At 48.7% G+C, this 16,817-nt stretch overlaps 1 protein-coding gene across 1 annotated transcript in view; it reads left to right on the top strand.

Annotated features, from left to right (window-relative positions):
- Positions 1-16,551, top strand: part of smtlb (somatolactin beta) — an 80,110-nt gene extending 63,559 nt beyond the window's left edge. The window contains exon 6 of the mRNA XM_070892815.1: positions 16,357-16,551. Within this exon, the coding sequence (XP_070748916.1) occupies positions 16,357-16,551 (195 nt within the window). The remainder of the gene's footprint in view (positions 1-16,356) is intronic.
- Positions 16,552-16,817: the final 266 nt, after the last annotated feature.

The following is a 16,817-nucleotide window of genomic DNA, read 5'->3' as shown; positions in this document are numbered from 1 at the left end:
AGCTAAGACATTGGGCTCACACCTCTGGGATCTCATAGAAGCACAGAATGATATAAGAACATAAGAAAACATAAGAAATAGGCCATACGGCCCCTCGAGCCTGCTCTGCCATTTAATACAATCGTGGCTGATCCAATCATGGACTCGGGTCCACTTCCCTGCTCGCTCTCCATAACCCCTTAATCCCTTATCGGTTAAGAAGTTGTCTATCTCTGTCTTAAATTTATTCATTGTCCCGGTTTCCACAGTATAGCGCACAAGGTGGCCATCGGCCCATTCGGCCCATGCCGGATGTTTGAAAGAGCTATCCAATTAGTCCCACCCCCCCTAATCTTTCCCTGTAGCACAGCAATTTTTTTCACTTCAAAACATTTATCCAAATCCCTTTTGAAAGTTATTACTGAATCTGTTTCCACCGCCCTTTCAAATTGTGCATTCCTGATCACAACAACTCACTGGAGTAAAAAACAAATTCTCCTTATCTCGTCTTTGGTTCTTTTGCCAATCACCTTAAATCTGCGTCCTCTGGTTACCAACCCTTCTGCCACTGGGAATAGTTTCTTCTTATTTACTCTATCAAAATTCGTTAAATACCTCTACCAAATCTCCCCAGAACCTTCTCTGCTCTAAGGAGAACAACCCAGCCTCTTGAGTCTCTCCACGTAACTAAATCGTTTCATCCCTGGTATCTTTCTAGTAAACCTCCTCTGCAACCTCTCTAAGGCCTTGACATCGTTCCTAAAGTGTGGACACAATACTGCTGCTGGAGCCGAACCAGTGGTTTATAAAGGTTCAGCATAACTTCCATGACTTTGTAGTCTATGGGGCCGAAATTCAGGTTCCCGCTAAGGCCCATTATCACCCGTTTGCGGCGGCCATGTGACAGAATCCATTGGCCGCCGCTTTGCCGTCAACTGGCCGCCACGACCAAAATTTACCACGGGAGTTTTTGGGGCGTTGTCCATTTACGCCTGATCGGCCGACTTCCGGGGCAGTATGGGGCTTGCGGCAGTGATGACGCAATCAAAGTGCGCACCGCTGCCGCCCCGAACCTATTTTCACCATAAAAAAGGCTGGCTGGTTTGTGACAGTGCCCTCGCCAGCCTTTTGGGTCAGTGTGCTGCTGGAAACCGCCAGCTGGTGTGTTGCGGTCAGGTTTTTGATGAGCAGAATTTTTCGCGGATTTTTGTGCAACTTTGGAAAAATAGCAGCAGCCTTGTGTGAAGTTTTTCAGAGTGAGCAAACCTTTTTTACTCTCACTCATTAGTCGTGGCCAGTGGGAGTAATTCACTGCTCCACAGAGGCTACCGAGTGAGAGTCCAGCCTGCAACCACAATGGGCTCAGTGTTGGCAGCCTTGTCTACATTGTCAGAGGCAGGGAGGCACGCAGGAGAAGGCGTCGCCATCATCAATGGGTCCTGAGGCAGCGGGCAAGGGAGGCAGCAGCCATGGCTGCCCAACATGGAGAAGGGCCTACAGATGGCTGCAGACCTCAACATCGAGAGGTTGACCAGGAGGGAGCTGGCGTGAGGAGGAGGGTGTGGTACGCTGACCCCCCATACCAGATAGTGGGCGAGGAGCCTTGCCAGCAGCAGCCTGCACAGACTCAGGAATATCAGCAGGAAGAGGGAGAAGATGCTCAGCCAGCTGCCATAGGAGGGGCCCAGCACAGACCTGGGGGAAGGAGGCCCTACCGTCCAAGAGTATACCGGCGTCAGTTCTCCTTCCTGCAGCTCAGCAACGAGCAGTGTGTGAAGACTGAGATACACGAAGGACATCATGACAGAGCTCTGCAATATCCTGTGGCCAGATCTGGAGCCTCACACAAGGCTGAGGACAGCGTTGAGACAAAACTGACCATAGCTCTGAATTTTTACGCTATTGGCTTGTTCCAGTTTGCAAGTGCAAACTTCTCTAATTTCTCTCAATTCTCCGCCCATTGCTCCATCCGGCAGGTCACCAATGCGCTATACAAGAGAAGACTCCAATATATCTCCTTTCCGATGACCAGGGAGAAGCAGGTGGAGCGGCAAGCCGGATTTATCCAGATTGCCGGGTTCCCCAGGCTGCAGGGGGCCATTCACTATGAACACGTTGGATTAGGGCACCACAAAACCATCCAGAAATATTCATCAACAGAAAGGGATACCATTGCCTGAACGTCCAGCTGGTGCGGCCACCAGCAAAGGATCCTGGCAGTTGATGCCCGGTATCCAGGCAGTAGCCACGATGCATTCATCCTGTGCCAGTGCAGTTTGCCCGCCACCTTCACCGGCCCAAACCAGGATTGTGGGTGGCTGCTTGCGGACAAGGGATATCCCCTGTCCACTTGGCTGCTCACTCCACTTCACAACCCCAGGAATGCAGCCGAGCATGTCTATGACGACGCTCATTCTGACACCAGGGGCATCACTGAGCACTGCATTGGGATGCTGAAACAAAGATTCCGTTGTGCTCTAGTGGCGCATTACAGTATTCATCTGAACGGGTCGCCATCTTTGTGGTCAGCTGCTGCATGCTGCATAAATTGGCTGTCATGAGGGGACAGCAGCTGGAGGAGGAGGAGGAGCAGTATAAAGAGGAGGACCAGGAGGAGGAGGAGGAGCAGCATGCATGTCGCCAGCCACCCAGGAGACGTCATCGCCATCCCAACCCTGCAAGCGAAGTGCAGACATGTCTGATTGCTGCTCGATTCAGATAAATTCATCCCCACATGACCCTTCAGCTTTTACTTTCCATGGCCATCCCAATGAGTGCATTGATATATAATTGCTCACCATTACATTAATACACCTGCCCAGATATCGGTGCAAAAAAAAGATTTAATCATCAAAATCACTCCAAACAACCAACACAACAAAAAACATTTGCCACCCTTATGCATTTCCACATAACCTCTCTTACGCGTGCCTATCCTACTACTGCACCTCAGTGACTCCCCTGTGGCTGCCTCATGGGTCTGGGAAGGCTGCTGTGTTCTCTGTTGGATGCTCTTGACCAGCTTTGGCCCTGGAAGGCCCGGCTGCAGACTGGGCAGCACCCTCCTGGGAGTGTTCAGTCTGGCTTGGCTCGGGCGAGGCCATGAGTGGAGGTACTGGCGAAGTGACAGGTCTTGGGCCAGGAATGTTGTGATCCTGAGGGAGCGCATCATCCATATCCTGGCCCGAGGAGCCTGAGTTACTCACTGGAAGCGGCACGATACCACCACCACCAATCTGAGGGAGCTCAGGTCAATGCTGTGGCACCACTCCGTGGCCCGTGGTGGATCCAGCTGCGAAGGCAACGCTGAGGTGTCGGGTGGCATCCAGCTGGAACTGCATGAGAGCAGCCACAGTCTCAAAGCCACCAGAGATGACAGAGTTAGATGCTCCGTGGCCTGTTGCACAGAGTGCATAAGAGCATTCTGAGCTTTCAGGGCCACGGCCATCCTCTCCAAACCAGCCCCGACATGCTCGTTCCCTTGTGCCTGTGTTGTAATGGCAGCTGCCACATCACCGAAGAGCTGCAGCATCACAGCTGGAGCCACACGGTCTCTCTGGGAGTCCACCATCGCCTGCACACTGGCAATGATGGTCTCCATGGCTGTGCGCAGAGCTGTCGACAGTGCGGGAGGCAGACTCCTCCATGCTCCTCACCATTCTGACAGCCTCTCGGGCACCCTTGCCAGTGCCCCCAACATCTGGGAATGCATGGCCCCCACACTTCTCTCATAAGCCCCAACATCGATGAGCTCGTCTGAGTCCTCCTCCGCAGAACTCCAGTGCGGACTCACCCCCCGGAGAGATGGCACCCGAGGTTCCCTCTGCCCGTCACCATGCTGCAGCCCGCTAGGCCCTGTTTCAACACCCACCGCAGACCCCTCTTCTATCTGAAATAGATCGGACCGCGCACTCCCGTTATCTGAGCTGGCACGTATGGGTGGAAGCAGTGACGCGATGCTGCCAGCAGTGTCCTCCTCTTCCTCATGGGACATATTCCCTAAAGATGGAGTGTGATCCAGGGTGTCAGCAAGGCTGGAGCCCTCAATGTCCTCAATGCTGTCAGGACATAGATGTCTCTCATTGTCATCAAGGGTCCCCTGCAGGCCTGGGGACTGTGTCTCAGGAGCATCCTCTCCCTCGCCTCGGCTGTCACTTGGCCTCTCACCTGCGAGCATCAATGGGAGAAGGGATGCCGTGAGGGGGAGGTGGGGATTGATGCATGGAGGCTGCAACTTGCACACTTTCAGAGGGAAAGGCACAGTAATCACTGGAGCATTCAGGGAACGATAGCATTAAAGAAGGACCTTCACCCCCACATCGGCAGTGCCATGGGCGCAGGGAAGGCACCATGTCTGCCCACGAGTACCTCGATCCTCACCTCCAAAAGTGTGAGGATTTAGAGGTCAGCCTCGCCACCACCCGTCCTCCTTTGCTCCATTCGATTATGAGCAACTTCGGCCTCCAAACAAAGAATGGTTGGTTCGTAGCAGCATGATGATGCATCAGAAATGAGAGCACAAGTGTGTGTCCATGACATGCAGCTGTAACTGTTGAATGAGAGGGCCTCCATTGCAAAAACACACACACAAATATATATATATATGTGTGTGTGTGTAGGCCTCAGCAATGAAATGCTGCTTGTGACTAATGAGTGAAGGTGGGAAATGAGAGAAGGATGAAGGAGAGGCTCGTAGATGGAAGGTCAATAGTTGGTGGAACAGGTCCTCACTTTCATCAGATGAATGATGTTATTCAGCCTTTTCTAACATTGGGTCACTGTCCAATCATAGATGGATGTCCCCGACACCTCCACAGCGATCTCCCTCCAGGCATTACTAAAGGCTCGGCAACTTGGTCTCCTTGCGTGTGAGTACAAGACTCCCCTCCTTCCCTCTACATCCTGCAAGAGGGTCTTCAGCTCTGGTTCCGAAAATCGGGTAGCCCTCCTTGGTACAGCATGACCTTCACTGCAAGGCCTTTCCTCCTCAGGGCCTAGCGACAAACCCGGGCCTTAAGAATACTGGGGAGCAGTTGACTGGTTGGCTGGAAATCACCATAAGGGTGAATTTCACTGAGTGAATAGCCCCCCAATCAACCTACCCACACCGCTGCAAAGTACCAATTCAGAAGGGTCATTACCACTGGAGGCCATTTTTTTTTTTTTTTTAAGGTGAAAATCGATCCATTGGCCGCCGCAACCATACCAGCGGTAATCGCAGGAAAAAGGCGGGAGAGAGCCAGCTTTCTGTCGGCATTGCATTTCAGCCCCTTTGTCTCTATTTACAAAGCCAAGAAGCCTGTATGCTTTTTTAACAACTTGTCTTGCCATCTTCAAGGACTTGTGTAGTACACCGTGAGGTCTCTCTGTACTTGCACCCCCTTTAAAACTGTACCATTTCGTTAAAAAACCCTTTCCTCATTCTTCCTAACAAAATTAATCAATTCACACTTCCCTGCATTAAATTTCATCAGCCATGTATCTAACCATTTCACCAGTCAGTCTATGTCCTTCTGAAGTCTGTTACGATGTTCCTCACTGGTTAGTGTATTTCTGAATTTTGAAATTATTCCCTAGTTACTCAAGTGCAGGTCATTAATATATTGCAAAAAGAGTAGTGGTCCCAATACCCTCCAGCCTGATAAACAAGCGTTGAACACTACTCTCTGCTTTCTGACTCGCTCCCTCCCGACAACCACATTGACAGCCTGAGCGGGAGAGGGAATTTAAGATAGGAGGCGACTGCCGAGACAGGTGGGACCAGTCGGCAACTGCTGGTGCGGGGAGGCCGGGGTGGGAAAAGAGTGTCATAGGCTGCCATTGGGGGAGAGGGGAGGTCACAGGCTGTCACTGGAGGAGGGGGAGGGGCACAGACTACCATTGGGGGAGGGGGCACAGACTGTTACTGGGGAATGAGGCACAGGCTGCCATTGGGGGAGGGGCACAGGCTGCCATTGGGGGAGGGGCACAGGTTGCCATCGGGGGAGGGGGCACAGACTGTCTTTGGAGGAGGGGGCACAGTCTGTCATTGGAGGAGATGGCACAGGCTGTCATTGGGGGAGGGGCACAGCTGCTACTGGGGGAGGGGGCACAGGCTGCCATTGGGGGAGGGGCACAGGCCACGATCGGGGGGAGGGGCACAGGCCACGATCGGGGTGAGGGGGGGAGCCCAGTGCCAGGGTGACCCAATGCTTCGATATGGGGCCTGGAGCAGCACCCCTAGTCTACAAGGAAACTTAGAAATGAATTTAAACTTACCTTCTGGGTCCACAGATCCCTGGAGGTAGCAGGCCAGGTAGATAAGATGGTTAAGAAGGCATAAGGATACATGCCAGTTCATATCTTCCTGAAGTCTACAGCTTTCTTCTTCATTATCAACCACATGGCCAATTTTTGTATCATTTGCAAACTTCTTAACATACCACTACATGCAAGTCTTAATCACTGATATATACCACAAAAAGTAAGGGACCCAGTACTGAGCCCTGCGGGACCCCACTGGAAACAGCCTTCCAGTCACAAAAACACCCATCAAACATTACCCTTTGCTTCCTGCCTCTCAGCCAATTTTGGATCCAACTTGACCCTTTGCCTTGCCTTTGGCTTTTACTTTTGTCATGTATGTAACCTCTATATAACACCACTGCAATACTGTATATACTTAAGCAATGCACACCTTGACCACAGGGGGCGAACTTGTGGGAGACACTCCTTACCTGGTCATCCAGGTATATAAAGGGAGGTCCCACACAGGGTCATCACTTCTTGGTCCTGTGAATAAAGGTTCAGGTCATAGAGTGACCTTGTCCATAGAATGTGCCTCGTGTGGGTTTTGTGCCATTGAGTAAGGACATTACAACTTTCATGACCAGTCTACCATGTGAGACTTTATCAAAAGCCTAAATTGATCTAGCATCAATTACCATTTGTGGAAGAGAGTTCCAAACTTCTACCACCCTTAGTGTTTAGAAGTGTTTCTAATTTCACTGCTGAAATGTCTGGCTTGATTTTTAGACTATGCCTCCCTAGTTCTAGACCCTCCAATCAGCTGAAATAGTTTCTCTCTATCTACGCTATAAGTTCCCTTTAATATATTTTTAAACTACAATCAAATCACCACTTAACCTTCTTAGTTCGAGGAAATACAACCCTAATTTGTATAATTTCTCCTCGTAATTTAACCCTTGGAGTCCGGATATCATTCTCGTAAACCTACGCTGCACTCCCTCCAAGGCCAATATATCCTTCTTAAGATGCGGTGCCCAGAACTGCTCACAGTGCTCCAAGTACTAACTAAGGCTTTGTATAGCTGCAACATAACTGCAACTCCCTTGTATTCTTATCTTCTAGATATAAAGGCTAACATTCCATCAGCCATTTTGATTATTTTCTGTACATGTTCATGACATTTCAATGATCTATGCACCTAGATCCCCAAGTCTCCTTGGCCCTCCACTGTTTTTAGCTTTTCACCATCGGAAGTGGGAACAGGATATTGATTGAACGCCTGCACTTGCACATTTCCCAACAGGAAGTCACTGGATAACCATCAGAACATTGGCTGATGTTTACCTTGATAACCCAGCAATACGTGGCAACCAAGACCGACTATAATTGTCCCGACTGCAGTCCTGTCTGAAAGCTGCAAATCTACTATATCTCCATTACATTTAATCGTTGTTCACTGGTCCAGGTGCACAGTGTGTCTTACCTCAGAGATATCCTTCTTACTCAACCCGTTTTCCCACACAATCCCATTGTCTGCAAACTCACATTTTTTCCTGACAACACTAAAGATACTAAGCCATGCGAGGTCCCAGGATTGCTCCCTAAGACTCTGTTGGTCATTATTGCCTCGCAGGTTTCATCCCATTAACAATTACCATCTGTTTTCTATTATCCAATCATTTCTCCATCCAATTTACAACTTCCTCCTTGGTCCCATGGGCTTTGGGGATAGCTGTAAGTATTTTGTGAGAGACTTTGTGAAATGCTGTCTGAAAATCAAGCTATGTAATCTCAACTGCATTGCAATTCACCCACTAAATTGGTTACATCCTCAAAGTACTCCAATCAGTTTGTTAGATTTAATTTGTCCTAACTGCATTGGTACCGCAGGATGGCTTGAGGGCATACTTGATCTGGGTTAACATTACACTCTACATGCAGTTGGGCTAATTTTAGAATTTAAATTCGGCAGCCACATTCTGTTCTTAATCCATGTTAAACCAACACTTTCCAAATCAAAGAAATGGATGATCCACTTTTATTATAAGTCCTTGCGTAGTATCACAAGCTGTGTGCTGCATTATAAACCACTTTATTAGACATGAAATCTCAGGAACCAAAGTGCAGTACTCTGATCAGAGAGAGAAAGGGGGAGAAAGAGAGAGAGAGAGAGAGAGAGAAGTTTAGAATGAAAGTGGTGTGTGTAATGTATTTGCTTCATGGGTTTCTTGCTTAAGAATTCATAGCAATACATGGCTATTAAGAACTAGTTGGTTCATTAGCAAATGTTTAACAATCACACTACACATTACCAGTTCATTCACCCGCTTCACAACCACCTGCCTCATCGTGGATCCCCAAACCCAACTGGCTGGGGTTTTATTGAGACTCGTGAACATCACGTGACTGGCTAAGCCATTCCCAACTCACCTGTGAGCAGCCTTACATTGCAGTGTGTAACAGAGTGTTGTAACTGAGACCCTTTTAATGGCTGGGGAGGGGGAAGCTATTCAACGTACCTTGGCCATCTTCCGGCATTGGCAATTTGGAGGCAGAAAACCAGAAGTAGTTATGCACCCGCCCTCAGCACCCGCCCTCAAGCACCCACCTGAAAAATGTGTGGATGCTGTGGCTGGTTCAGCCTCAGACAGAAGTTGGGAAGAGGGAGGGAGTCAGTGGCCAGGGAACGGAGTTTGTGGCGGGGACCGAAAACAATGCCTTCGGTCTTCCCAATATTATTTGGAGAACATTTCTGCTCATCCAGAACCGGATGTCAGACAAGCAGTCTGACAATTTAGAGACCGGGGAGGGGTCAAGAGAAGTGGTAGTGAGGTAGAGCTGGATGTCATCAGCATGCATGTGGAAATTGGTGCTGTGTTTTCGGATGGTGTCGCCAAGGGGCAACGTGTAGATGGAAAATAGGAGGGGGCCAAGGCTTGATCCTTGGGGGACACCAAACAGCAGGCAGCACCAATTTAAAGTGCTTCCTAAATCACACCTACATGTTGCCCCTTGGCGCGGCTTATCGTGTGCCGCGATATCACGCCCGTATTTGTGGGTGAGCGAATTTAACCCCAATTATGTTTCAGGTGTTGTTATGAGTGATTAATATTGGCCACTGGGGAGAATTCTCCTGATCTTCTTTCAATAGTGCCATAGGATCTTTTACATCCACCTGAGAGCAGATGTCAGTTTAACCTCTCATCTGAAAGATAGCACCTCCGACAGTGCAGCACTCTCTCAGCACTGCACCGGAGTGTCACCTGGATTATGTGCTCAAGTCCCTGGTGTGCGGCTTGAATCCACAACCTGACTCAGAGGTGAGAGAGCTATTAGTCAACAAGGAAACATTGGGCCTCCTCCACGCCAGACTCTCCCCTCTCCTTATTCGGCTGCGATCGACCCGGACAACCCCACCTATCAGCCTGACTTACCTCGCCAGGGGCCATTTCCATGGCTTCCAGACGTCAGATTGCAGCTGGGCGATTTCCTGCTCCCGCCTGAGGGCATCTAAGTCAACCCCGCTGGCTTTGGGCGGGAGTCAGTGAGGGAGGATTTAAATGAGGCCTGGGAGTTAAAAGCACCCGGCTCGATTGTCACCCACTTCAGTCCCCGATTCCAGCCCCAAATCAACATCGGGGCTTGAGCCTCTGATAGTTGTCAATCCTCTTCAGATACATCTAACAGCACCTCTACAGCTAAACATACTTCTGCATACTTTAGTCATGTAGCTACATTATAACTGCACTACAAAAAGTACTTCATTGGCTGTAAAGCGCTCTTGGACATCTTGAGGTCGTGTAAGGTGCTATATAAATGCAAGTCTTTGGCTTAGAAATTCACGGCCGCACCGGGATTGTCGGCATTACTGGCAACTTGGGCTCACTGCCACTGAAAACGGACGCAGTGATACCCAAGAAAAAGTTCCACTGGGGGCTAAAGATTTTTAGCCGAGCACTAACTTACTGTGGTGCAGGCCTGGAAATCGAAGTTCTTGATCTGAAGCAGTGTTCCAGCTTCTAACAGCCTCGGGGAACGAGTTGGTGGAGTTCGCAAGGAATTGTGGGCAATTAAAGAGCTATGAATTAAAGTAGCAATGTGTTCAGAACTAGTGAACTTCAATTGAAATGAAAAAAATGCAGCATTCAGCCCTTATTGCCTTAAAAAAATAACATTGAAACGAAGTCCCAAATGGGAGTCTTCAGCACTTAAAGCTGGATTCCCTTTTGAACCTCTAAAAATGGGAAAAGTGTTTCATCACCAACACAAATGGCTCAGCAATTAAGGAAGTGGCACCCAGGGTCTCTTATGCAGCACTCCAGCTTTGTGCAGGGGGTCAACACTGCAAGAGAGGTCCTCTACCCACAGGGGCCAAGAGGCCCTCCAGAAAGAATGATGTGGGACCACATCACCGAGGCGGTCACTGCCAGAAATGTCGCCCCCACCACCTGGTTACAGTGCCCAAAGAAGCTTCATGACCTCAGATCACTGGTCAAAGACATCTTCAAAAGCTGTCTCCTACCAACTGCATCACTAGTCTCACACACTGCTCCCTTTCACCTACCAATAATCTGCACCAATCACGAGGTACATCTCCCGTTCCTAGCCTCGCCTCACCCCCTTGGAGGAGACGTCGCAGGCAATTCTTGGCTGGGGCATGGCTGAGCCCTTGGCCAGTAGCAGGGCTGAAAGGATACAAGATGCTGACATCCTCATATGTTATCCTCCTTCTGGCATGCACCTCTTGCTTTCCTACTCTACCCTCACAACAACTCAACCCTGGTGCCTTCCTCATTTCACACGCCCAAGAAATGCAGCCTGCCCAGTCAGTGGTTGGCCAAGAAGAGGGTAAGGAGTGTCATGTATCTCACATTACTGTATATAACTGTATCTTACCATGCTATATATGACTGTAACTGGATATGACCTGTAACAATAAGCATACCTTACCACCAGGGGTGCACTTGCAGGAGACACTCCATACCTGTCCCACTGAGGTATATAAAGGGAGGTCTCAGGCAAGTGCAGCACTGGAGAGCTGGAATTAAAGGTGCAGGTCCTGAGTGACCTTGACTTCAGCATATGTCTCGTGTAAGTCAGTACATTAGAGTCAGGACTTAACAAGGAGAGTGAAGAAAAAAAAGGAGAAGGAGAAGGAGGAAAAGAAGAAAAAGAAGGAAGAGGAGGAGGAAGAGGAAGGGAAGGGGAAGAGGAGGAGGAAGAGGAGGAGGATGAGGAGGAAGAGGAAGAAGAGGAAGAGGAGAAGGATGAGGAGAAAGAGAAGGGGAAGAGGAGAGGAAGAGGGGTGGAGGAAGAGGAGGGGAAAGGGGAAGAGGAGGAAGAAGATGAGGAGGAAGAGAAAGAGAAAGAGGAGGAAGAGGAAGAAGAAGAGAAGGAGGAGGAGGAGGAGGAGGAGGAGGAGGAGAAGGAGGAACATGATCACAAATACAAAAGCAAAATACTGCGGATGTTGGAAATCTGAAATAAAAACAGAAAATGCTGGAAATACCCGGTCAGGCTGTTCTGTGGAGAGAGAAACAGAATTAACGTTTCAGGTTGATGACTTTTCGTCAGAACATGAAAGACCATCACTTGATTTGAATATCCCAGCCACTAGCTTCTCAAGTTGACGAGCAAGGCTATTTGCAGTGTTCCGTGCTGAAAGTTAGCAGCCTTCCAGCTGCCATGCTGCAGCCACTGGGAGGCCTTTTATTCTAGCATTGTGGCCAAGAGGGCGCTGTGATGGTCAGTAACAGAGGGAAGGTAAGGTGTGGGACTAATGTTGAAAGGGGAATTGGGGTTGTGGTCACTGGGGCTGCAGGAAGATGATTCCATCCCGGGTATCCCAGCCACAAAGGGGCTGTCTGGGTTGTATCTTTCCTTCTGCTGCTTCCTCTTCCCTCTGTGAACGGATGCTATAAATCAGAAATGACAGCATTGAATACTGAAAATATTTAGCAGGTCAGACAGCATCTTGACCTGAGCCGTGAACTCTGTTTCTCTCTCCACAGATGTTACCTGACCTGTTGAGTATTGCAGCATTTTCTGTCATTGCAGAGGCCTTCCTTCACCATCCAAGGCCTTGCAAGCATCCATCAGCATTCTCTACAGACTGAAAAAACGTTTAACAACTTTTGCAGCAAGCCACTATTTCAATATAATCAAAAAAGTACCACTCGAAAAGCTTAAATGCAAATTTACCTGAAAGATGTGTCCCTTTAAGAGCTGCTGACAGTGCCTCTGTGAGTCTGCCTGCATGTTGGTTCAGCTGCTTTGCTTAGGATCCAGGGCTGAACTTAGTGCTCAGGTTGAAGTTCGCCGTAGTGACATTAAGTCGTCGTTTGACGTCACGACTCCGCCATTTTTCTTTGCAGGGTGATACTTCATATCAGCAGTGCTACCGGGCCTTCGAGAATGGAGGGTGCCTCAGGACCCTCCATCAGCTGGTGGGAGGGCAGCCAATACCTCTTTCTCCATATTATCATCATCATCATGGACAGGTCCCTCGAAATGAGGATGACTTGCTTCCACGCCAAAAAAGGATGAGTTCACAGATATTTCAATGAGGGCCTAATATTCCAGATCCCAAACTACATGTTGAAGGATGGAAGATGCCCATGTGTTGATTGTTTTAACGTGTGGTGGCCATTGCACACCAGCCACCACATGGACTTGGCAGAGCTAGGTCTTGGTCCAGTGGCAAAGGTTACCCAAGCCGACTGGAGACCAGCTCTGCTGCACGGACCTACTGCGCACACATGCAGTGTGGGCTGGCCAGTGCTGCCCCTGGGCCCTCGCCTCTTCTGGGTCCCAAACTCATGCCCCTCCTGGGCCCCAATTACATCCCTCTACAGACACTTGCTGCTCCTTTGTCCCTTCTGCTGTTCCTGCCCGCACTGCAATTAGCGACCTGCCTTCGCAGCCGTCACCCTCCTGCAGCAGCACGCGCTGCTCCCTGCAGTGGTATGCCACCACATGCTGCTCCCTCCAATGGCCCTCGGCCTGCTGATGGTCTTGCAGGCCGGGACCGCACCAATTTCTGGGCCGGGCCGCCGCACGCTGCTCCGTGGTGGAATGGCATCGAGGGAGGGAGGGAGGAGGCGACATTCCTCCCATTCCCTTGGTCCCTCCACATTATGCTCTGCTAATGGATGGCGCAAAGCATCTGATTTTCTCGGCCAATATATCTTCTTTCTTTGGCGTGATACAAGTAATGAAATGTTGGCTATAGATTAGATTGAGAGATGTGTGTGCTGCACTGTCTCCATGTTATGCCCCCCATTCGGGTTCTTTTTGAGTTCTGGATGTTTTTGAGTGAGGGCCAGTAACAGCTTCTCTGAAGGTGTTGGTCAGCTTGTGGTACTTTTCAAGTTTGGCCAACATAGTTCTGGCCTTTCTCTTGTGAATTCTTTGCTCATCCAGGTGAGGGATGTTAGTGCTTGATAATGGGACACTTCCCATTCATACAGCCAGTATGAGTATTCCGCACTCCCAGATCACTACAGGTAACATTCCAATCAAACTGAGCTGGATTTGATCCTGGAGGTGAAAGGCCAGAGTTTAAACCATTGTAGGTTCTGTCAATCTCTCTAGGGCCCAATGGCCTAGAAATGTGGGTTCAATCCTTGCATCTGAATGGTGAGGCCCGAGGTTGCCCAATATTATGTCTCAGGCCTCATGGGTGAGCTGTGCAGATTAAGAGGCATCTCCCCCAGCGAAGCATCGCTGAATATCAGACCGCCGAGACTAGGGTTGGCAACACTGGTTGGAGGCATTCCTGGAGGTTGGATCATTTGATGTTCTGGCCAAATGCCATCTGACCATATGATGCATGATCACATGACACCTGATCACATGACTTCTACAAATGTTAGTGCATGTCCCTTAAAACGGTTCTGTCCCCTGTTATTGAGAATGTTTAATTGTAGTTTGGCGCCAGCAACTGTTATGCGAGAAGTTCCAAGAACCAGGAGGTCATCCATGAGCAGGTGAAGAGGGAAAACCAGAGGTGGGAGGAACTTTGATTCTATCAGTAACTAATGGTAACTCACTGAAATTGCACCGATAACTAATCGTAGTATTGTAGCAATCAGATTCCCTTCATAACCAACAGTAGTGCAATAACTCACTGATATGTAACTGGTAGTAATTGGTGTAATGCCCCGATATCATACCTGTAACTAGTCGTTATCCTCGTGGTTACTATGACTATTAGTAGTAAAACTGAGCAGTCGCCTCTGAGTCAGAAGGTTGTGAGTTCATTGTTCTCAACTCTCTGGAGTGGGACTAAGTCTAGGCTGACACTTCAATGCAGTACTGAGAGTGTGCTGCACTGTTGGAGGTGCTGTCTTATAGTTGAGACATTAAACCAAGGCCTCGTCCGCCCTGTCAGGTGCATGTAAACGATCACATGTGTTATTTTGAAGAAGATCAGGGGAGTTCTCCCCGGTGACCTGGCCAATATTTGTTCTTCAACCAACACCACTAAAACCTTATCTGGTCATTATCACATTGCTGATGGTGGAAGCAAATTGGCTGCCACATTTCCTAAATTGGAACAGTGACTAGATGCCAAGATGTACTTCACTGGCTGTAAAGCGCTTTGGGAAGTCCTGAGGTTGTGAAAGGTGTTGTAGAAATGCAAGTCTTTCCTTCTATACCAATACTTATTAATCTAAAATTATTAATATCATTATTGAGCCCCACCGCCCTTGATTACTCAGCCTGACTCATATTCACTGGGGCAGTGACCGGGAGCAGAAACTGTGGACAGCTCTGTCTCTTCCTCTCCCGGGGATGCGGGGGTTCTTGCTGGCTCTCCCTCCCACTGCCTCGCCTCAGAACAGCTAACTGTGCAAACTACGCAACCTTCCTCGTTTGTGTGCTCAGTAGCACATCGCACAATGCTTTGTCCACAACTTTACTGGGTTATCTTTTGTTGCATCACCTCGTTATTACTTCTATAGAAACACAGGAACAGGAGGAGGCCATTCAGCCCCTCAAACCTGTTCCGCCATTTAATTGGAAGTTATTATTTAAACAGAGAAAGATTGCAAAGTGCTACAGTACAGCAGGACCTGGGGGTACTTGTGCAAGGAACACAAAAGGTTAGTATGCAGATACAGCAAGTGATCAGGAAGGCCAAAGGAATCTTGGGGATAGAGTATAACAGCAGGGAAGTCTTGCTACAGTTGTACAGGCTATTGGTGAGGGCACACTTGGAATACTGCATGCAGCTTTGGTTTCCATATTTATGAAAGGATATACTTGCTTTGGAGGCAGTTCAGAGAAGGCTCACAAGATTGATTCTGGAGATGAGGGGGTTAATTTATGAGGAAAGGTTGAGTAGGTTGGGCCTCTACTCATTGGAATTCAGAAGAATGAGAGGTGATCTTATCAAAATGTATAAGATTATGAGGGGGCTTGATAGGATGGATGCAGAGAGGATGTTTCCACTGATGGGGGAGACTTGAACTAGAAGACATAATCTTAGAATAAGGGGCCGCCCATTTAAAACTGAGATGAGGAGAAGGGTTGTGGATCTGTGGAATTCGCTGCCTCGGAGAGCTGTGGTAGCTGGGACATTGAATAAATTTAAAACAGAAATAGATAGTTTCTTAAACGTTAAGGGAATAAGGGGTTATGGAGAGCGGGCAGGGAAGTGGACCTGAGTCCATGATCAGATCAGCCATGATCGTGTTGAATGGCACAGCAGGTTCGAGGGGCTGTATGGCTTACTGCTGCTCCTATTTCTTATGTTCTTATGTTCTTAATTAGATCATGGCTGATCTGTACCTCAACTCCATTGACCTGCCTTTGCTCCATATCCCTCGAAGCCCTTACCCAACAAAAATCGATATCTCAGTCTGAAAAGCTCCAATTGTCACCCAGCACCTACTGCCTTTTGGAGGAAAGAGTTTCACATATGCACTAACTTTTGTTTGAAAAAGTGTTTCCTGATTTCACCCCTGAATCACCTGGCTCTCATTTTAAGATTGTTTCTCCTCCTTCTGGATTTCCCCACCGGGGGAAATAGCTTCTCTGCATCTACCGACTTGTGATTGGCGTCAGGGCCTAGTCAGTGTCTGTGTCTGAATGGGGAAATTAGATTTTTTACCATGAGTTTAACCGTGTTCCTTTCTTATTAAGATGCTGAATGACGATCGTCCCAGAGCAGAGCTGGAACAGCCGTTGATCAGATTTGAAGTGAATCCCAAGGTTCTAGACCCGATCCTGAGAGAATACGCGACGTTAAACTGCTTCAGAAAAGACGCACACAAGATGGAGACATTCCTGAAGATACTGAAGTGCAGGAAGATGGGCAAAGTCAGCTGTTCTATATAACTGGGCCACGATGGCCTGATAGGACTGAGGGGAAGTCACAGTGCGAGGGGTCTCTGACAGGCTGAAGGATTCGATTCTTTCTTTGAGTCCTGGTGCCTGGAATCCAGTTGGCTTTGCATTTCTTCCATTTTATATTTCATCAAAAGTCATGTTCAGATTTCAAGAAAATTTACACGGGCCGTACCTAACACCAGAAGGTGTGAGGATCGAACTCTCTTCACTGCTGTTAGCAAGGGTTAGTGAGGGGGAAAATTAACCACAGTTCC

This window comes from Pristiophorus japonicus, chromosome 11 (genome assembly GCF_044704955.1).
Source record: "Pristiophorus japonicus isolate sPriJap1 chromosome 11, sPriJap1.hap1, whole genome shotgun sequence".
Lineage (NCBI taxonomy): Eukaryota > Metazoa > Chordata > Chondrichthyes > Pristiophoridae > Pristiophorus > Pristiophorus japonicus.
The sequence above is the reverse complement of the archived record's forward strand: the minus strand, read 5'-3'. Positions and strand labels throughout refer to the sequence as shown.